Below are 22,877 nucleotides of genomic sequence, written 5' to 3' on the forward strand. Positions count from 1 at the left end.
GGAAGAGAGAGAGAGAGAGAGAGAGAGAGAGAGAGAGAGAATAATAATAGGGCCAATAACAATAATAATAATAATAATAATAATAATAATAATAATAATTATAAATATAATAATAGTAGTAACAAAAACAAAAATAATTATAATAACAATAATAATAATAATAATAATAATAATAATAATAATAATAATAATAATAATAATAATGATAATAATAATAATAATGATAACAATAACAATAAAAATAATTAAAATAACAATAATAATAATAATAATAATAATAATAATAATAATAATAATAATAATAATAATAATAGTAATTATATTATTAATAATAATTACAATAATATTAATATTAGTATTTACAATAATGATATTTTTTTTTTTATTCATTATCTACGTTTGTTTATGCGTTAAAATGCCGATAAAAGAATAAAATTAAAACATACTCGTTGGTTTGTCCATAAGCTGTGGTTTGATTGCTGTATGATTCCTCTGGAAGAGCTGCAGTGGGTCCAATTGTGAAATCTAGTTCGCTGGTACTGTTGATTATGGTGGAGTTTACGAAGTTGAGTATATTCTCTGGGCAACCTTTCATAGAGAGTGGCAGCATTTGAGGAGAGCCTCCGCCTCTATAGAATTTGCCCACTACAATCCACAGGTTGTAGGAGATGGCAGTAAGGAATCCGATCACGACACCCTGAAGACGGGGCAAACAATGTCATGTCATGAGGATATTTTTGGGGATTGGTTCGCAGTTAGCAACACTATTTTGGTCCGTATGGGAGGCATTGTTGAACATATTATTCCATTATGTACTATTGTCATTATTTTGAGGACCATATGTGATATCTCGTGCACTGCTACGTATAGCAACACTTCGGTGTCCAGTTTTGAAATTTCCCGTCTCATTCTCTAAAGAAAAATTGTTGAATATCTTAAGATTTTATATATAGAGCTTGGCAGTAGTTGCCGGCTGTGTGCTGACATGTAGTAAGCATTGTCCACACATTCATTATTGCAATGCAATACAAATGATAAAGTTTTGTGACAAGTTTATTATTCATATATTTTGTCTCGTTTAACAATATATAAGACAACGAGAATGATGAACTACTTCTTCTGTTAACAGTACTCTTACTCACTGTATTTAAGTTTACTGCTTACATTTCGAAGAGAAACACAGTAAGTTTTGCTAATTGAAAAAAAAGTTCAAATTGCGGTGGCATAAAGACGCAATCACTGGTGACAATTTGTAGGAATAAATAAACCCATTGAGCGCTCGAAAGCCTTCAACCTCTAGTCTTGTAATTCATGTAATGAAATTCATGTAATGAAATTCTTTACATTACGTAAGAGCTAATTAACCACCATCTTCACTCTTTCATCCCTCACGCTGGTAGACTCTGGAACAATCTTCCTTCATCTGTACTCCCTCTGCCTACGTCTTGAACTCTTTCAAGAGGAGAGTATCAGGACACCTCTCCTCCTGAAATTGACCTATCTTCGACCACTCCTCTAACTCTTTTTAGGCACAGTGAGTAGCGGGCTTTTTTACATATCTGTGTCCTTTTTTTCGGCCCCGAACTGATACCATAGATATATATATATATATATATATATATATATATATATATATATATATATATATATATATATATATATATATATATATATATATATATATATATATATATATATATATATATATATATATATATATATATATATATATATATATATATATATATATATATATATATATATATATATATATATATATATATATATATATATATATATATATATATATATATATATATATATATATATATATATATATATATATATATATATATATATATATATATATATATATATATATATATGTTTTTTTTTGTTTTTTTTACAACAAAGGAGGCAGCTCAAGGCACATAAAAAAAACAATAATAAAAAAAAGCCTGCTACTCGCTGCTCCTAAAAAGAAACAAAGAGGTGGCCGAAAGGAAGATCAAATGGAGAGGAGGTGTCCTGATACCCTCCTCTTGAAAGAGTTCAAGTCGTAGGCAGGAGGAAATACAGATGAAGGAAGATTGTTCCAGAGTTTACCAGCGTGAGGGATGAAAGAGTGAAGATGATGGTTAACTCTTGCATAAGGTGTTTGGACAGTATAGGGATGAGCATGAGTAGAAAGTCGAGTGCAGCGGGGCCATGGGAGGGGGAGGCATGCAGTTAGCAAGTTCAGAAGAGCAGTCAGCGTGGAAATATCGATAGAAGATAGAAAGAGAGGCAACATTGCGGCGGAATTTAAGAGGTAGAAGACTATCAGTATGAGGAGGAGAGCTGATGAGACGAAGAGCCTTTGCCTCCACTCTGTCCAGAAGAGCTGTGAGTGGAGCCCCCACATGAGATGAATAATCCATACGAGGGAGGACAATGCCACTGTATATGGACAGCAACTGTGCAGGGGAGAAGAACTGGCGGAGACGGTACAGAACGCCCAGCCTCGAGGAAGCTGATTTAGTAAGAGATGAGATATGAAGTTTCCAGTTGAGATTTTGAGTTAAGGATAGACCGAGGATGTTTAGTGTTGAGGAAGGTGATAGCTGGGTGTTGTCAAAGAATAAAGGATAGTTGTTTGGAAGATTGTGTCGAGTGGATAGGTGGAGAAACTGTGTTTTGAGGCGTTGAAGGACACCAGGTTCTTCTTGCCCCAATCGGAAATAATAGTAAGGTCTGAGGCTAAGCGTTCTGCAGCCTCCAGCCTTGAGTCGTTAAGTTCCTGAAGGGTGGGTCTTCTATTAAAAGAAGTTGAATAATTCAGAGTGGAATCATCGGCGTAGGAATGGATAGGACAGTTCGTTTTGGAAAGAAGATCATCAATGAACAACAGAAAAAAGTGGGAGATAGGACAGAACCCTGTGGGACACCACTGTTAATAGATTTAGGGAAGAACAGTGACCGTCTACCACGGCAGAAATAGAACGGTCAGAAAGGAAACTGGAGATAAAGGTACAGAGAGAAGGATAGAAACCGTAGGAGGGTAGTTTAGAAAGCAAAGATTTGTGCCAGACCCTATCAAAAGCTTTTGATATGTCCAGCGCAATAGCAAAAGTTTCACAGAAACGGCTAAGAGAGGATGACCAAGAGTCAGTTAAGAAGGCTAGGAGATCACAAGTAGAACGCCCCTTGCGGAACCCATACTGGCGATCAGATAGAAGGTCAGAAGTGGAAAGGTGCTTTTGAATCTTACGGTTAAGGATTGATTCAAAAGCTTTAGATAGACAAGAAAGTAAAGCAATAGGACGGTAGTTTGAGGGATTGGAGCGGTCATCCTTCTTAGGTACAGGCTGTGTGAAGGCATACTTCCAGCAAGAAGGAAAGGTAGATGTTGACAGGCAGAGGCGAAAGAGTTTGACCAGGCAGGGTGACAGCACGGAGGCACAGTTTTTAAGGACAATAGGAGGCACTCCATCAGGTCCATAAGCCTTCTGAGGATTGAGGCCAGAGAGGGCATAGAAAACATCATTTTGAAGAATCTTTATAACAGGCATAAAGGAGTCAGAGGGGGGATGAGTAGGAGGAATATGCCCAGAATCGTCCAGAGTGGAGTTTTTAGAAAAAGTTTGAGAGAAGAGTTCAGCCTTAGAGATAGATGAGACGGCAGTGTTGCCGTCAGGACTGAGGAGTGGAGGGAAAGATGAAGAAGTGAAGTTGGAGGAGATGTTTTTGGCTAGATGCCAGAAGTCACGGGAAGAGTTAGAGAAAGCAAGGTTTTGGCATTTTCTATTAATTATATAATTATATAATTATATAATTATTAATTTTTGGTTAGTCGGAGAACAGATTTGGCACGATTTCGGGCAGAAATGTAAAGTTCATAATTAGCATTAGTTTGAAGGCTCTGGTACCTTTTGTGAGCTACCTCTCTATCATTGACAGCACGAGAACTAGCGTGATTAAACCAAGGCTTTTTAGTGTGAGGAGTAGAGAAAGAACGAGGAATGTATGCCTCCATTCCAGAGACAATCACCTCTGTGATGCGCTGAGCACACACAGAGGGGTCTCTATCCTGGAAGCAATAATCATTCCACGGGAAATCGGAAAAGTGCATCCTCAGGTCGTCCCACAGAGCTGAAGCAAAATGCCAGAAGCATCGCCTCTTCGGTGGGTCCAGAGGGTGTACAGGAGCGATAGGACAGGATGCAGAAATAAGATTGTGATCGGAGGAGCCCAACGGAGAGAACAGTTTGACAGAATAAGAAGAAGGGTTTGAGGTAAGGAAGAGGTCTAGAATGTTGGGCCGATCTCCAAGACGGTCGGGAATACGTGTAGGGTGCTGGACCAACTGCTCTAGGTCGTTGAGGATAGCAAAGTTGTAGGCTTGTTCACCAGGATGGTCAGTGAAAGAGGATGAAAGCCAAAGCTGGTGGTGAACATTGAAATCTCCTAGGATGGAGATTTCATCGAAGGGAGAGTGGGTCAAGATGTGCTCCACTTTAGAATTCAAATAGTCAAAGAATTTTACATAGTTGGTAGAGTTATGTGAGAGATAAACAGCACAGATGTATTTAGTAATAGAATGACAGTGAAGTCTTAACCAGATGGTGGAAAATTCAGAAGAGTCAAGGTCGTGGGCACGAGAGCAAGTGATGTCGTTGCGCACGTGGGCGCAACATTCAGCTTTGGATTGAAATTTAGGATAGAGAGAGTAGGAGGGAACAGAGTAGAGATTGCTGTCAGTAGCCTCAGAAACCTGTGTTTCGGTAAGGAAGAGAAGGTGAGTTTTAGAGGAGGAGAGATGATGTTCCACAGAATGAAAATTAGAGCGAAGACCGCGAATGTTGCAGAAATTGAGAAGAAAGAGGTTCGAGGAGTTATCAAGACACCTCTCGGGTCGGAAGCCAGAAGGGAGTCCTCCTGGGGAATTTGTGGTCCCCCAGGCGGGGACCTGAGGCTTGTATGTGCGCCATTTTGAAATTTTAATTTTGGGAAAAGGTGTATATGTTGTGTGTGGAGGCTTCAGCTCCTTCTCACCTCCATATATACCTCACCAGGTGTCTTACTCCATATATATATATATATATATATATATATATATATATATATATATATATATATATATATATATATATATATATATATATATATATATATATATATATATATATATATATATATATATATATATATATATATATATATATATATATATATATATATATATATATATATATATATATATATATATATATATATATATATATATATATATATATATATATATATATATATATATATATATATATATATCATCAACACCAGAGAGCACTTCAGCATGCTCTCTAAAGACAGTTGCTCTCTCTTTCTACACCACACTACATTCACCCAGCACACACACCTTTTCCCAAAATTCAAAATTCAAAATGGCGAAAAATAACAATGCCTTGGAGTCCCCGCGTGGGGGGGCGGACCATAAATTCCCCCAGGGCGGACTCCCCTTCTGGTTGCTGACTTGAGAGGTGTCCTGATAACTCCTCGAACCTCCTCCTTATCAATTTCTGCAACATTCGCGGTCTTCGTTCTAATTTTCATTCTGTGGATCACCATCTCTCCTCCTCTAAACCTCACCTTATCTTCCTCACCGAAACACAGGTTTCTGAGGCTACTGAGAGCAACGTCTACTCTGTTCCCTCTTACTATCTCTATCCTAAATTTCAATCCAAAGCTGGATGTTGCGCCTACGTGCGCAACGACATCACTTGCTCTCATACCCACGACCTTGACTCTTTTGAATTTTCAACCATCCGGCTAAGACTTCATTGTCATTCTATTATTAAATACATCTGTGCTGTTTATCTCTCACCTAACTCTACTAACTATGTAAAATTCTTTGACTATTTGAACTATTAAAGTGGAGCACATCTTGAATCACTCTCCCTTCGCTGAAATCTCCATCTTGGGAGATTTCAATGTTCACCACCAGCTTTGGCTTTCATCCTATTTCACTGACCAGCCTGGTGAACAAGCCAACAACTTTGCTCACCTCAACGACCTAGAGCAGTTGGTTCAGCACCCTAATCGTATTCCCGAACATCTTGGAGACAGGCCCAACATTCTAGACGTCTTCCTTTCCTCTAATCCTTCTGCTTACTCTATCAAACTGTTCTCTCCGCTGGGTTCCTCCGATCATAACCTTATTTCTGTATCCTGTCCTATCGCTCCTGTACATCCTCTAGACCCACCGAAGAGACGATGCTTCTGGCATTTTTCTTCAGCTCGGTGGGACGACCTGAGGATGTACTTTTCCGATTTCCCGTGGAATGATTACTGCTTCCAGGAGAGAGACCACGCTGTGTGTGCCCAGCGCATCACAGAGGTGATTGTCTTTGGAATGGAGGCATACATTCCACGTTCTTTCTCTTCTCCTCATGCTAAAAAGCCTTGGTTTAATCATGCTTGTTCTCGTGCTATTAAAGATAGAGAGGCAGCTCACAAAAGGTTCCAGAGCCTTCGAACTCCCGCTAACTTTGACCTTTACATTTCAGCCCGGAATCGTGCCAAATCTATTCTCCGACCTACCAAAACTAATTTTATTAACAGAAAATGTCAACACCTTGGTTCTTCTAATTCTTCCCGTGACTTCTGGCATCTAGACAAAAATATCTCCTCGAATTTCACTTCCTCCTCTTTCCCACCTCTCCTTAACCCTGACGGCAGCACTGCCGTCTCATCTGTCTCTAAGGATGAACTCTTCGCTCAAACTTTCTGTAAGAACTCCACCCTGAACGATTCTGGGCATGTTCCTCCTACTCATCCCCCCTCTGACTCCTTTATGCCTGTTATTAAGATTCTTCCAAATGATGTTTTCTATGCTCTCTCTGGCCTCAACTCTCAGAAGGCTTATGGATCTGATGGAGTGCCTCCTATTGTCCTTAAAAACTGTGCTTCCGGCCCGACACCCTGCCTGGTCAAACTCTTTCGTCTCTGCCTATCAACCTCTACCTTTCCTTCCTGATGGAAGTATGCCTTTGTACAGCCTGTGCCTAAGAAGGGTGACCGTTCCAATCCCTCAAACTATCGCCCTATAGCTTTACTTTCCTGTCTATTTAAAGCTTTTGAATCAATCCTTAACCGGAAGATTCAAAAGCACCTTTCCATTTCTAACCTTCTATCTGCTCGGCAGTATGGGTTCCGCAAGGGGCGTTCTACTGGCGATCTTCTTGTTCTCTTAACTGACTCTTGGTCATCCTCTTTTAGCCGTTTCGGTGAAACTTTCTCTGTTGCGCTAGACATATCGAAAGCCTTCGATAGAGTCTGGCACCAGTCTTTGCTCTCTAAACTGCCCTTTTTCGGATTCTATCCCTCTCTCTGTTCCTTTATCTCCAGTTTCCTTTCCGGCCGTTCTATATCTGCGGTGGTAGACGGTCACTGTTCTTCCCCTAAACCTATCAACAGTGGTGATCCACAGGGCTCTATCCTATCACCCACTCTCTTCCTGTTATTCATCAATGATATTCTTTCCATAACAAACTGTCCTGTCCACTCATATGCCGACGACTCCACTTTACATTATTCAACTTCTTTCAATAGAAGGCCATCCCAACAGGAGGTACACGACTCCAGACTGGATGCTGAAGAACGCTTAACCTCAGACCTTGCTATCATTTCCGATTGGGGGAGAAGGAACCTTATCTTTTTCAATGCCTCAAAAACTCAATTTCTCCACCTATCAACTCGACACAATCTTCCAAACACCTATCCACTATTCTTCGACAACACTCAGCTGTTACCATCTTCAACACTAAACATCCTCGGTCTATCCTTAACTCAAAATCTCAACTGGAAAGTTCACATCTCCTCTCTCGCTAAATCAGCTTCCTCGAGGTTGGGCGTTCTGTATCGTCTCCGCCAGTTCTTCTCCGCCGCGCAGTTGCTATCCATATACAGGGGCCTTGTCCGCCCTCGTATGGAGTATGTACCTCACGTGTGGGGGGGCTCCACTCACACAGCCCTTCTGGACAGAGTTGAGTCTAAGGCTCTTCGTCTCAACAGCTTTCCTCCTCCTACTGATAGTCTTCTACCTTTTAAATTCCGTCGCGATGTTGCCTCTCTTTCTATCTTCTATCGATATTTCCACGTTGACTGCTCTTCTGAACTTGCTAACTGCCTGCCCCTCCCTCCTCCCTCCCGCGGCCCCGCTGCACACGACTTTCTACTCATGCTCATCCCTATACTGTCCAAACCCCTTATGCAAGAGTTAACCAGCATCTTCACTGTTTCATCCCTCACGCTGATAAACTCTGGAACAATCTTCCTTCATCTGTATTTCCTACTGCCAACGACTTGAACTGTTTCAAGAGGAGGGTATCAGGACACCTCTCCTCCCGAAATTGACGTTTCTTTCGGCCACCTCTTTTGATTTTTTGGAGGGGAGCAGCGAGTAGCGGTTTATTTTTATTTTTTTATTAGTGTTTCCTTCTTTTGTGCCCTTGAGCTGTCTCCTTTATTGTAAAAAAAAATACAAACATATATATATATATATATATATATATATATATATATATATATATATATATATATATATATATATATATATATATATATATATATATATATATATATATATATATATATATATATATATATATATATATATATATATATATATATATATATATATATATATATATACACACACACACACACACACACACACACACACACACACACACCTTTCATATTGTAATTTTTTATATAGTTACACTTTATAATCTTAATATGTACATTTTCAGCCTAACGGCTGCCATCTCCGTAATAAACCGATTATTATTATTATTATTATTATTATTACACACACACACACACAGTTACCTTTGTGTTTACCCAAGGTACACAGATGCCAGCGACAAAGATGCCTTGCATTGGCCCCATGATTGATCCTGACACACTGATGGTCACGTGAAATACGTTGCCCAACTGTCCTGCCAACATCCCCAAGAAGATGCCGGACACGCCAGCTACAGCCGCTGTCATACAGAAAAATAAAATTATGTAAATCCTGTAATGCCAATTGATCTTGTTGTGTTTCTCTAGAGTTCGATTTCTAGTAGATGCACATCATGACGACATATTGGTTCTCTTTTGCCTCGCGGCAGTAAATGGAACGTATAATCTTTTAGTGCTTGTTGTAACTTGAGAGGGGGTCTTAAGAATTCCGCACTCGCACGCTAACCACTTAGTTACAGCCGTTTATTTTTTTTAATAAGTTTTGGGGAATTTACATATTTATATTTATTGGAGCTGCAATTATTGTGTGTGATGCTTACAGCGCCGAAAGGCTGTCTTGAGGGGCTTTAAGGTCCCTACCCTGTTTGTAGCGCAGGCGTTTTTTATTCAGAATGATTGCTATATATATATATATATATATATATATATATATATATATATATATATATATATATATATATATATATATATATATATATATTTATATATATATATTTATATATTATATGCTGCCTCTCCGCGCAGTTAAGTTTTTTGATGGGTCTTTTCAACAACCTTAGCCTGTTACTGGCGTAGGCTAATTTTATTTATAGCGGCTGCTGTGATACATGACGCTTGTTTGGCCTAAGTAAACCCTCGAAATATATAGATTTGGTTAAGATTCGTTTTAGGTTGTGCCAGTATCTCATTATTTACCGTATGAAACATCAGTATCTTCATATATTTTTTAAATTTCAACAGTCATGGAAACGCTTTGAAAATCCAATTCAAGGACTTTTTTTTTTACTCTTGAAAATATGGGAAAATGTTTACGAAAGCGCGTCGCCTCCCCTGGTGCTGGCCACGGCGACGCTGCAGCGGGTGTTGCGAGAAATACCTCCTCGCTGAAATAACTCACATATACATGAGGGGGTCGAGGGGGGCGCAGCCCCCCCGTTAGTAGGTCGTAAAGTTCGGTTGGAGTAGTTTAAATATGCTCCCCGACCCTAAGCCCTCTGCGAGCTATTTTGCGGCTGCGGCAGCAGAGGAGGCGACGCGCTTTCGTAAACATTATCCCATATTTTCAAGAGTAAAAAAAAAAGTCCTTGAATTATATTTTCAAAGCGTTTCCATGACTGTTGAAGGTTTGTAGAAAAGATTTATGAAGAGATAGTGATGTTTCATCAAGTAGATTATGAGATACTGGCACGGACCTAATACGAATCTTTACCTATAGATTTTATTGTGAAAACAATGCACGCCTATAGTTTCTTGTACCAAACGTTCATCAGCTAAGTAGTTGCTAAGCAATCTCCAGAAAAGATGATGTTTTGACGTATGGGGGTTGTCGACCTTAGTTTTGTTGCTTAAATCTCTAGTTAGTGTATATTACTTGCAGACCAAAAGAATTAGGCACAATCGAGTGAGCAATAGTATCATGTAGATTTGATGCCGCCGGAGGGAGACTAACATCAGGAATTGCTTCTGCCAGTTCCACGTTGTTTTATTTATCCTATTATTTTTAATATTAATACAGTTCGATATTATCGTTATGTCTTAAGCGGTGGCTGAGTGGTCAGCGTGCGTGGTGTCCTGAGGATCCGAGTTCGCGTCTCGCCCCTCTCTACAAAGCAACAATTTTCAGTTATCGCCGAATGGCCTGTGCTGTCCTGAAGATCACCTATCTACCAGGACTCTAAATACACTCTCTTAAGAGGATGAAAAATTAGCACCGGGGGAGAGCATAAGCCAAACAAGATGCGCCATTACGGGTTTGGGTCCGACCATTAGGCCCCATCAAAAAAGTCTACCAGCGCAATAGGGCCAACGAAAGACAATAAACTAATACAGGAGAGGTTATAAAATTTAAATAATAAGCAATATTTCCTAATATGACACGTCTGCAAATATATCACGTGTAATTATGTGTGTATTAATGGAAGCTGGATTCGATAAGGTAAGCATTCAAAATTTATGATGGGAATGCCAATAGCTATATATGAGGATATCACATACAGCAATAAATCGTTTTAAATTAAGGGAAGCGGCTACAGGGTAAACAAACAAACAAACAAAAAAGGCTATCAGCAGCTCAAGTAAAAGAAAAGAGATCGAGATGTCAGAAGAGAGGTCTGAACACCCTCCTCCGCCTGCAGAATAAAATACAGGCGGAGGAAGATTGTTCCAGAGTTTATAACGGATGTGATGAAAGAATAAAAGAATTAGCTCTTCGTCAAGGAATTTTCATAGAATAGAGATAGGCAAGAGTAGAAGTAGAAATAGTGGAGCCGCAAAAGGGGGGAAGGCATGCAGTGAACAAGTTCAGAAGACCAGTCAGCATGAACATGTCGATAGATGATAAAGAAGTAATGCTGCATCAGAATACACCAGGTGGAAGACTATCAGTAAAAGGACGGAAGTTTATGAAACGAAGAGTTTTGACTCCACTCTGACTAATAGTGCTGTGGGTGTGGAACCCCACACAAATGGGATACATACTCCATATGGAGGCAAGCAAGGCACTTGTATATAAAAGCGCCTATAACATCGAGGAAGCTAAATTAAGATTAGAGGAGATGTGCAGTTTCCAATTAAGATTCTGAGTTAAGAACATGCTGAGATTGTAAAGTATAAAGGAAGTGGATAGCAGATAGTTGTCATAGACTAAGTGATAGGTGTTTCGAAGATCGTGTCGAGTTCATGGATGAAAACATTGAGTTTTCAGGCACTGGTGGGTACAAAATTCCTTCAAACACAATCGGAAATGATAGCAATGCCAGGGTTTAGCATTCAATGGCAAGCAACATTGGGTCAAGTGGTTCCTATTGGAAAGGTGTTCTGTTGAAAGAAGTTAAATATTGCAGAGTTGAGTCATCAGCGTAGGAGTGGATAGAACCGTTCGTTATGGAAAGATGATTGATAAACAAAATAAAAAGAATTAGATAAAGAAAAGGCCCCTGAGGACAGGAATAAAAGTGACCGTCCACCGTGCAACAGATAGACCGGCCAGAAAGGAAAGGGATAAAAGTACAGAGATAGACATATAATCGGAAGGAGAATTATTGAGATGGCAATTTCTTTTGCAAGACTTTGTCAAAAGCTTTTGAGATGTCTAAGGCAACAGCAGTAGTTTTGTCAAAACGGCTAAGAGAAGGTGACAAAGAGACAGTCAGGAAGGCAAGAATATTACTAGTAAAATGCCCCTTGCGGAATTTGTACTGGCGATCAGAAAGAAGGTCAGAAGTTGATAGATGTTTAAATCTTTACTTTTCAGGTTTGTTTTAAAATCTACAGAAATACAAGAAAGTAAAGACAATAGCACGGTAATTTTAGGGATTAGAGCGATCACCTTTCTTAGGAATGAAAATTTCAGAAAATTCCTCTGAAAAAGGGACGGTAGAGGAAAATAATTTATGAACATCTAAAATCCTTGGGCAATGAATGACATGCTAATAATTGTTTAAATAAAATATTGTCGAATGATCATTTATCATATTTGGTTCAACAAAAAACGTACTCATCAACAAAGGAATGTTAAAGTTTAGACCATTATAAAAAAAAAAAACTTTACCTAATATTAAGTAGATTATTCAATGTAGGAACATTTCTTGAGAAATTTATGTATGCTACTTTTGGCGACTTACACACTATTTTGCAGACTGCGCTGGAAGCAGTGTTAGACATGCGGGCGAAGTAAGGCCATGGCAGCAGGATGTCCTCCCACACCAGGCATGCAATGGCGTTCCCGGTGGTAGATAGGGAACTATGGGGAAATATCTTATTTCAGCAATGCCAAGAACATATTTTAAGGTAAAAAAAGAATATATCGGTGCCCAGAGGTCCGATTTTTGCCATAAACATCCTAACAGTCTTTGATGTTGAAGAAGCAATTGGTATGCGTGGCTGTGGCTGGTTCCTATGGATCAAATTTTCGTTGACCCATATTGTTCACCTGTGTATTGCAGGCCCAATATTTTCCATTTTGTAATATTTCATAAAATTTAACTAGTAGTATAACAAAATTATCGATAAGAATTTTTTTTTTTTTTTTTTGAGAAATAACTGCCTCTTGGTGACATATCAAATAAGACAATTAGTTATATCAAATATATTATGAACACTAAGTAATAATGATGTTTATGATATCATAATCAGTCATTGTTATAAAAACATGGCATTATGATAGGGCTGGTGATGGCTGAGTGGTTCAAGTGTCGGTGTCGCTTCCAGGAGGACGAGGGTTCGCGTCCCACTCGCCGCCACAGCTGGGATCTTTCAGTCACCGACGAGTGGTCCGAGACTATTCACATGCCGCTATGAAGACCACCTATCGGCCCGGACTCTAGATTCTCTCTCTCTAAGGAGAGGATAAAAAATTATATCCAGGGGGCAGTACGAGCCGATCAAAATGGCGCCCCTATAAACATTTGCCTGCGCCACAATGGGCTGGACAATTAAGCCCCATCAAAAATGTCTACTTGTCGAAATGTTAAATACAAAATAGGTAAGGGCATGTCTTTTTGGATGATGAATGCAGAGTCCTCAACCTTCCTGAGCTTTTGTAATTTTTATTTTCTCCTTCCTGTGCATGCTTCTTTCTTTGGTTATCCGAAGGATAACTTAGGGGTTTCTCCGTCCCTGCCCAATGGAGTCGAACCAGCCCCCTGTTCTGGGCTAGTTCGGGGGAAGTGTTTGCCCCCCATACCCCCCCCCCCACCCACACACACACACACGAAAAAAAAAATCGAAAAAAAGAAAAAATGAGGTCAGGGTCGCGGTGCAAGCCTCAGCTCCGATCTGATTCTGCTGGGGACCCGACCGTGCGGTGGAGTAATGCATCGGGAGAGCCCACCAACCCACTTTTTTGAAGAAGGAAGTGGCCGAGAAAGTGCAGAAGCGGGGCCATCCCTCAGAACCAGGCCCGGGGTTAAACTTTGGAGGGCTCTGCGTGTGTTTCTGGAATGTCCTGAGACCCAGAAGAATTGCATGTTCATGGTAGCAGACACCAGTGCGAGCTACACCGTTGGACTCAGTATATCAGCGCTGGAGAGGTAGTTAGGGACAATATCCTCGTAAGTACTTGTTAGATGATCCGTCAGAACTGCAGAGGTTTCCAGAGTGGTGAGTTATTTTCAAGTGAACATACTTTTCTTTTAACGACACTCAAACTCCATGTCAGATCAAAAACACTCGACTTTCAACAACTGTGTTTGATCTCGTGCTCAGGAGTATGCAATGATAAGCTCAAATCGATTTAATGCGATCACCATCCTTTTTAATCCTGTAGAACTGTGAGATAACTTCAAGCGTGCCTTTTCAAGCTGCAGAGAAGTGCACTGGAGAGCGCCCGAGATCTAGGAGTAGATTTGCATCGGCGAAGACTCTGAAGAACATTGTATTTAGGAGACTCTTCGAGATGCAAAGGAGTGCACTGGAGAGCGCCAGAGATCTACGAGTGGATTTGCCTCTGCGAAAACGCTGGACAACATTGTATTTAGTAGAGTCGCACTACCAGGCATGCTGAAAATCTGGACCTTTTTTTTTTTCATATTTCGCCTATGGGGCCTGTAGGCTTTCTTCGTAGGGCCTGGTAGTCGGCCACACAAAAATCCTAAAAACGAAACAATCTTAACACTACATGACCTTATTGGATTATCCAATTATTAAATTAAATTTTATTTAAAAAGTAATAAACAGCTGACATATGTGAGGAAGCGAGAGGTCTTGAGAATGTGTGGCATAGCTGCTGGGCGGGGCTGACCCGCATCGGCTGACACCCTTTAATGAATCTAATTAAATAATTGGACAATCTAACAAGGTCATATATTTTTAAGATTGCTTAGTTTGTAGGATAATAAAAATGATTTTGAATAAATATCACGACACTTGACAAAGTTGGAATGCAACGATGCCAAATATTTGTATTTATCCAACATCTTTTTATTATCCTAAAAACTAAACAGGTGGCTGAGTGGATAGCGCGAAGCGCAGCGTTCAGGAAAACGCGATTGCGCGACCCGCTTAGTGACACCAAGCTAGGATTTTTCAGCCGCCGCCGAGTGGCCTAAGGCTACCCACATGCTGTCCAGAAGACCACCTATCAACCCGGACTCTAGATTCCAGGATTAAAGATGAGCTCCGGGAGGGCAGCATGAGCCAATGCAGGATGGCACCACTATAAACCCTTGCCTGCGCTACATCGGGCTGGGGGCGATCATCAGGCCCTACTACGAAAGCCTACGAGCGCCACAGGCGAAGACTTAAAAAAACAACAACATAATAGTAGTATCCAATTATTTAATTATATTCATTTAAAGGTAATAAATAGTTGACATATGCAAGGAAACGAGAAGTCTTGAGAGTGTGTGGCAGATATGAGGGGAGGGGCTGACCCGCATAGACCTACACCCCACTGGCCAGTTCCAAATGGAAATACTATATTATTATTATTATTATTATTATTATTATTATTATTATTATTATTATTATTATTATTATTATTATTATTATTATTATTATTATTATTATTATTATTATTATTATTATTATTATTATTATTATTATTATTATTATTATTATTATTATTATTATTATTAATATTATTATTATTATTATTATTACTGTTATTATTACTATTATGATTATTTTTATCTAATTCATTATTATTATCATTATTATTATTATTATTATTATTATTATTATTATTATTATTATTATTATTATTATTACTGTTATTTTCATTAATTATATTATTATTATAATATATTTTTTTAATATCATTACTACTATCATTATTATTATTATTATTATTATTATTATTATTATTATTATTATTATTATTATTATTATTATTATTATTATTATTTTCATTATTATTATTGTTATTATTGTTATTCTTCTTATCCTTTTTACGGTTATTAGCATTACACTGGTCAACTAAAACAAAGTTATTTCATAGTTCTGAAAGGTAGTGGTCAGATTCTCGGGTAACACAAATATGAGATCAGTAAAGACCTATTGGGTTCGATTTCTGAGAACCCGTATATCGGTGTATCACCTTGGATGGGACTCGTACCTTTTTTGTTTAATTCCATCTGTTGAATTTGTGCATTAATTCAATATATTTCGTATTTTTGTTGGTGATTCATTAATTATATCTTTCTACTTATGTTCCAGAGCCAATAAAACATGCGACAAAGATGATTGACAGCTATAAAACTATGAAGATTGTGCTTACTGCTATCTGGTATGAGAAGCACAAGTGGAAAATATGCGGAGACCTCAGAGCAATCAGTCTACTTCTGAGCCTTCAGGGCTGTTATACAAAACACATGTGCTTTCTGTGCTTGTTAAATAGTAGAGCAAAAAATGCTCGCGAAAGGTTCAACTGTCTTTACAACCCCCCGGAAGATCCAATAAAGGATATTTCTGCCTCCACCGCATGTTGTTGATGAAAACTTTCATAAAAGTAAATGAATCAAAAGGGTAGGCCTACTGGGTTTCAGTACCTGTCTGTGAAGCTCGGTGGCGTGGTATCTGAAGCCAAGTTCAACGTGAGTGCTTTGACTGTTCCTCAAATCTGCATTCTGGTTCATTGTGATGACTTCATTAAGGCATTGAACATACTGGAGATGGAGGCATAGGAATCATTCGTGTATGTCTCACAGAACTATCTTGGAAACAGCCGTGGAAGCAACTACGAAGAAATAGTGGCAGTCATGTTACGGAGTTATCGAGCTTTGGGCTCACGGATGTCCTTGAAATTTTATTTCTGCCACTCACACCTCGAACTCTTCCCAGATAACATTGGGGACATCAGTGGCGAGCATGGTGAAAGGTTTCAGCAAGTCATTGCTTTAATGGAGGGCAGGTATTAATTGAAGCCGATTCAGTCCCAGCATGATGGGCGACTACTAATGCATGCTGCAACGGGAAGAAAATCAGCTGAAGAACCAGAAAAGCAAAGTTCAAAAGTATTTTTAGAAATTTACTGAATTCTATCATTATTTGCCCTGAAATGCTACATTTTTGTATCACAAATCATCACAGAGCTATCTATGTCGACTGCAATATATGAAACAAAGCTGAAGCGAATTATTGCATATTGAATATGTTTTCAACACGATATTCGAGGAACTTGGTCCAACAGCAGAAAATGAATATCAGAACTGAAATCAGTCCAAAGTAGTGTGATTATTTGAAAAACCATAATCATGTATGAGAACCATATCGGTTGTTGGCCTGAGTTATCAGCAGTATGATGGGAATTATAATATTGATGATATGAATAATATCAATGATTAGGGTAGTCAGCTCGATGCCTTCCCTGGTTAACCTAAAGATTGCCATACTGGGGCACTAAATGGTTATTTGAAGTGACAAATGAACACCTTTGGTAATAAGTGAAAAACAAAATGAGGAAATCTGAAGTATGGATGAAGAGGTGGAGGAGTGAAATTTCCGGAAGGTCAAGAATCTCAATCAATATATCGTCTGTATTAAGCAATGGTGACTAGAATTTTCGATACTTACTGTCAAAATAAATAAAACAGCTGTATATACAGTATTATATAAATTACTATAGTTTTGTTCCTCACCTTAGCACACCGCCATACACAGCGGAGACGAACAAGCCAGGTAGTCCAGTGAGGTGGCCGAGCTTGTCCATCACTAGAAAGGGAAGAATTTGGTCTGGCTTCTCAATAAGACCTGCTTTCAAAGGGTCACAGTCATGGTAGACGGCATACGCTACTACCCCGGAGAAGTAAAACAGAAACCACAGTCCAATCATTCCAACCATAAAAAAAAGAACAAGTCTGAAAACACAAAAAAAAAAAAATTGTTCGGATAAAGAAGGCAAATAGATAGGCATATAATAAGTAATACGCACAAATAACATATATATATATATATATATATATATATATATATATATATATATATATACATATATGTATATATATATATATATATATATATATATATATATATATATATATATCAGGAACTTAACGACTCAAGGCTGGAGGCTGCAGAACGCTTAGCCTCAGACCTTACTATTATTTCCGATTGGGGCAAGAAGAACCTGGTGTCCTTCAACGCCTCAAAAACACAGTTTCTCCACCTATCCACTCGACACAATCTTCCAAACAACTATCCCCTATTCTTTGACAACACCCAGCTATCACCTTCCTCAACACTAAACATCCTCGGTCTATCCTTAACTCAAAATCTTAACTGGAAACTTCATATTTCATCTCTTACTAAATCAGCTTCCTCGAGGCTGGGCGTTCTGTACCGTCTCCGCCAGTTCTTCTCCCCTGCACATTTGCTGTCCATATACAGGGGCCTTGTCCGCCCTCGTATGGAGTATGCATATCATGTGTGGGGGGGCTCCACTCACACAGCTCTTCTGGACAGAGTGGAGGCTAAGGCTCTTCGTCTCATCAACTCTCCTCCTCATACTGATAGTCTTCTACCTCTTAAATTCCGCCGCAATGTTGCCTCTCTTTCTATCTTCTATCGATATTTCCACGCTGACTGCTCTTCTGAACTTGCTAACTGCATGCCTCCCCCCCTCCCGCGGCCCCGCTGCACTCGACTTTCTACTCATGCTCATCCCTATACCGTCCAAACCCCTTATGCAAGAGTTAACCAGCATCTTCACTCTTTCATCCCTCACGCTGGTAAACTCTGGAACAATCTTCCTTCATCTGTATTTCCTCCTGCCTACGACTTGAACTCTTTCAAGAGGAGGGTATCAGGACACCTCTCCTCCCGAAATTAACCTCTGATTTGGACACCTTTAACTTCTGTTCGGGAGCAGTGAGTAGCGGGCCTTTTTTCTTTTTTTTTCTTTGCGCCCTTGAGCTGTCTCCTTAGCTGTAATATATATATATATATATATATATATATATATATATATATATATATATATATATATATATATATATATATAATATAATATAACATACTAATATAAATATAACATACTAGACTTCTTCCTTACCTTAACCCTTCTGCTTATTCTGTCAAACTGTTCTCTCCGTTGGGCTCCTCCGATCACAACCTTATTTCTGTATTCTGTCCTATCGCTCCTGTACACCCTCTGGACCCACCGAAGAGACGATGCTTCTGGCATTTTGCTTCAGCTCGGTGGGACGATCTGAGGATGAACTTTTCCGATTTCCCGTGAAATGATTACTGCTTCCAGGATCGAGACCTCTCTGTGTGTGCTCAGCGCATCAAAGAGGTGATTGTCTCAGGAATGGAGGCATACATTCCACATACTTTCTCTACTACCCATGCTAACAAGCCTTGGCTTAATCACGCTTCTTCTCGTGCTGTCAAAGATAGAGAGGCAGCTCACAAAAGGTACCAGAGCCTTCGAACTCCCGCTAACCATGACCTTTACATTTCCGCCCGGAATCGTACCAAATCTATTCTTCGACTTACCAAAAACTCCTTTATCTATAGCAAATGTCAATACCTTGCTTTCTCTAATTCTTCCAGAGGCTTCTGGCACTTAGCCAAAAATATCTCCTCTAATTTCACTTCTTCCTCTTCCCGTCTCTTCTAATCTCTAAGGCTGAACTCTTCGCTCAAACTTTCTGTAATAACTCCACTCTGGACGATTCTGGGCATATTCCGCCTACTTATCCCCCCTCTGACTCAGCCAAGTTTCAGTTATAGTCAACACATCTGGAGGAGAGTGAAGGCTAGTGAGAAATGATTGAATATTATCAAAATTCTATGATAAAGATCTAGAATTAATATGCATTACAGTAAGCTGATTAGAATTTCGAGATGAGAGAAAATTATTGTACGTGGTGAGGTATTTAGAAAGGGCGTTGAAATCCATGTGTCCATACATTTGATTGATAATTTCCATTGATACATCATCATCTATATTGTTGTTATTTCTGAGGTCGTTAAAGAGAGTATGGTAAAGATTCAACATGACATAAAAAACAAAATAGAAATCAAATAAATAAAAAGATATAAACAATAACAATAAAGGAAAATGGGAGTGCAGTGAGGTAACTGCACCGGGTGTGAACCACCACAAGAATAGTCATTCATATTTTTTCATACAGATGCTAATATGATAGGAACATACAGGGGCATTGTCCGCCCTCGTATGGAGTATGGATCTCACGTGTGGGGGGGGCTCCACTCACACAGCTCTCTCGGACAGAGTGGAGTCTAAAGCTCTTCGTCTCATCAGCTCTCCTCCTCGTACTGATAGTCTTCTACCTCTTAATTTCCGCCGCCATGTTGCCTCTCTTTCTATCGTCTATCGATATTTCCACGCTGAATGCTCTTCTGAACTTGCTAACTGCATGCCTCCCACCCCTCCCGCGGCCCCGCTGCACGCGACTTTCTACTCATGCTCATCAATATACTGTCCAAACCCCTTATGCAAGAGTTAACCAGCATCTTCACTCTTTCATCCCTCACGCTGTTAAACTCTGGAACAATCTTCCTTATTCTGTATTTCCTCTTGCCTACGACTTGAACTCTTTCAAGAGAAGGGTATCTGTACACCTCTCCTCCCGAAATTGACCTCTCTTTCGGCGAACTCTTTAGATTCTTTTTCGAAGCAGCGAGTAGCGGACTTTTTTTTATTATTGTTTACTTTTTTGTGTGCCCTTGAGCTGTATCCTTTGTTGTAAAAAAAAAAAAAAAGCCCTCTTTGGCCTCTACTCTCAGAAGGCTTAGGGACCTGACGGAGTGCCTCCTATTGTCCTTAAAAACTGTACCTCCGTGCTGACACCCTGCCTGGCCAAACTATTTCGCCTCTGCCTGTCAACATCTACCTTTCCTTCCTGCCTTCATACAGCCTGTGCCTACAAAAGGCAATACCGCCCTATAGCTTTATTTTCCTGCCTATCTAAAGCTTTTGAAACAATCCTTAACCGGTAGATTCAAAAGCACCTTTCCACTTCTGACCTCCTATCTGATCGGCAGTATGGGTTCCGCAGGGGGCGTTCTACTGGCGATCTTCTTGCTCTTTTATCTGATTCTTGGTCATCCTCTCTTAGCCATTTCGGTGAAACTTTCTCAGTTGCGCTAGACATATCGAAAGCTTTCGATAGAGTCTGGCACAAGTCTTTGCTTTCTAAACTGCCGTCTTTCATTGTTCTTACCCTGAACCTATCAACAGTGGTGTTCCACAGGGCTGTGTCCTATCACCCACTCTCTTCCTGTTATTCATCAATGATCTTCTTTCCATAACAAACGGGCCCTATCCACTCATACGCTGACGACTCCATTCTGCATTATTCAACTTCTTTCAATAGAAGACCCTCTCAACAGGAATTACAAGACTCCAAACTGGAGGCTGCAGAACGCTGAACCTCAGACCTTGCTATAATTTCCGATTGGGGTAAAAGGAACCTTAAGTCCTTCAATGCCTCAAAAACTAGATTTCTCCACCTATCAACTCGACACAATCTTCCAAACATCTATCCCCTATTCTTCGACAACTTTCAGCTGTCACCTTCTTCAACACAAAATATCCTCGGTCTATCCTTAGCTCAAAATCTCAACTGGCAACTTCACATGTCCTCTCTCACTAAATCAGCTTCCTCGAGGTTGAGCGTTCTGTATCGTCTCCGCCAGTTCTTCCCCCCCGCACAGTTGCTATCCATATGCAGGGGCCTTGTCCGCCCTCGTATGGTGTATGCATCTTACGTGTGGGATGGATCCACTCACAATGCTCTCTTGGAGCTCTTCTTCTCATCAGCTCTCCTCCTCTTACTGATAGTCTTCTACCTCTTAAATTCCATAGCCATGTTGCCTCTCTTTCAATCTTCTATCGATATTTTCACGCTGATTGCTCTTCTGAACTTGCTAACTACATGCCCTCCCCCCCCACCACCACCCCCGCGGCCTCTCCACACACGACTTTCTAGTCAAGCTCATCGCTATGCTGTCCAAATCCCTTATACAAGAGTTAATCAGCATCTTCATAGTATCATCCCTCACGCTGGGAAACTCTGGAACAATATTCCTTCATCTGTTTTTCCTTTTGCCTACGACTTGAACTCTTTCAAGAGGAGGGTATCAGGACACTTCTCCCGAAATTGACTTCTCTTTCGGCCACTCCTGTCTAATCATTTTAGGAGCAATAAGTAGCGGACTTTTTTTTCATTATAGTTTTTTTAAGCCCTTGAACTGTCTCCTTTATTGTAATATATATATATATATATATATATATATATATATCTATATATATATATATATATATATATATATATATATATATATATATATATATATATATATATACACACACACACACACACACACACACACACACACACACACACACACACACACACACTCACCACTCCTAAAAAAGAATTTAGAGAGGTGGCCAACGGGCGCAAGCCACTCCCGGTGAGGTATATATGGGAGGTGAGAAGGGAGCTGAAGCCCTCCAAAGACCCTTCCCATGTCCTCACTAACCGTTTCCCTATTGTCTCACCAACACCGGAGAGTAGTTCAGCATGCTCTCTAAAGACAGATCCTCTCTTTATCCACAGCACACTACATTCACACAACATATACACCTTTTCACAAAATTAAAATTTCAAAATGGCGCACATACACCAAGCCTCGGAGTCCCCGCCTGGGGGGGGGACCACAAATTCCCCCAGGGAGGACTCCCCTTCTGGCTGCCGACCCGAGAGGTGTCTTGATAACTCCTCGAACCTCTGTCTTCTCAATTTGTGCAACATTCGCGGTCTTCGCTCTAATTTTCATTCTGTGGAACATCATCTCTCCTCCTCTAAACCTCACCTTCTCTTCCTTACCGAAACACAGGTTTCTGAGGCTACTGACAGCAATCTCTACTCTGTTCCCTTCTACTATCTCTATCCTAAATT

At 39.7% G+C, this 22,877-nt stretch overlaps 1 protein-coding gene across 1 annotated transcript in view; it reads right to left on the reverse strand.

Annotated features, from left to right (window-relative positions):
- LOC126989183 (sodium-coupled monocarboxylate transporter 1-like) overlaps positions 1-22,877 on the reverse strand; it is a 45,325-nt gene that overhangs the window by 14,549 nt on the left and 7,899 nt on the right. Inside the window, exons 2-5 of the mRNA XM_050847731.1 lie at positions 17,583-17,801; positions 12,630-12,748; positions 8,872-9,026; positions 447-697 (exon numbers count right to left, since the gene is read on the reverse strand). Of these exons, the coding sequence (XP_050703688.1) occupies positions 447-697; positions 8,872-9,026; positions 12,630-12,748; positions 17,583-17,801 (744 nt within the window). The remainder of the gene's footprint in view (positions 1-446; positions 698-8,871; positions 9,027-12,629; positions 12,749-17,582; positions 17,802-22,877) is intronic.

This window comes from Eriocheir sinensis, unplaced genomic scaffold, assembly GCF_024679095.1.
Source record: "Eriocheir sinensis breed Jianghai 21 unplaced genomic scaffold, ASM2467909v1 Scaffold109, whole genome shotgun sequence".
NCBI classification, from domain to species: domain Eukaryota; kingdom Metazoa; phylum Arthropoda; class Malacostraca; order Decapoda; family Varunidae; genus Eriocheir; species Eriocheir sinensis.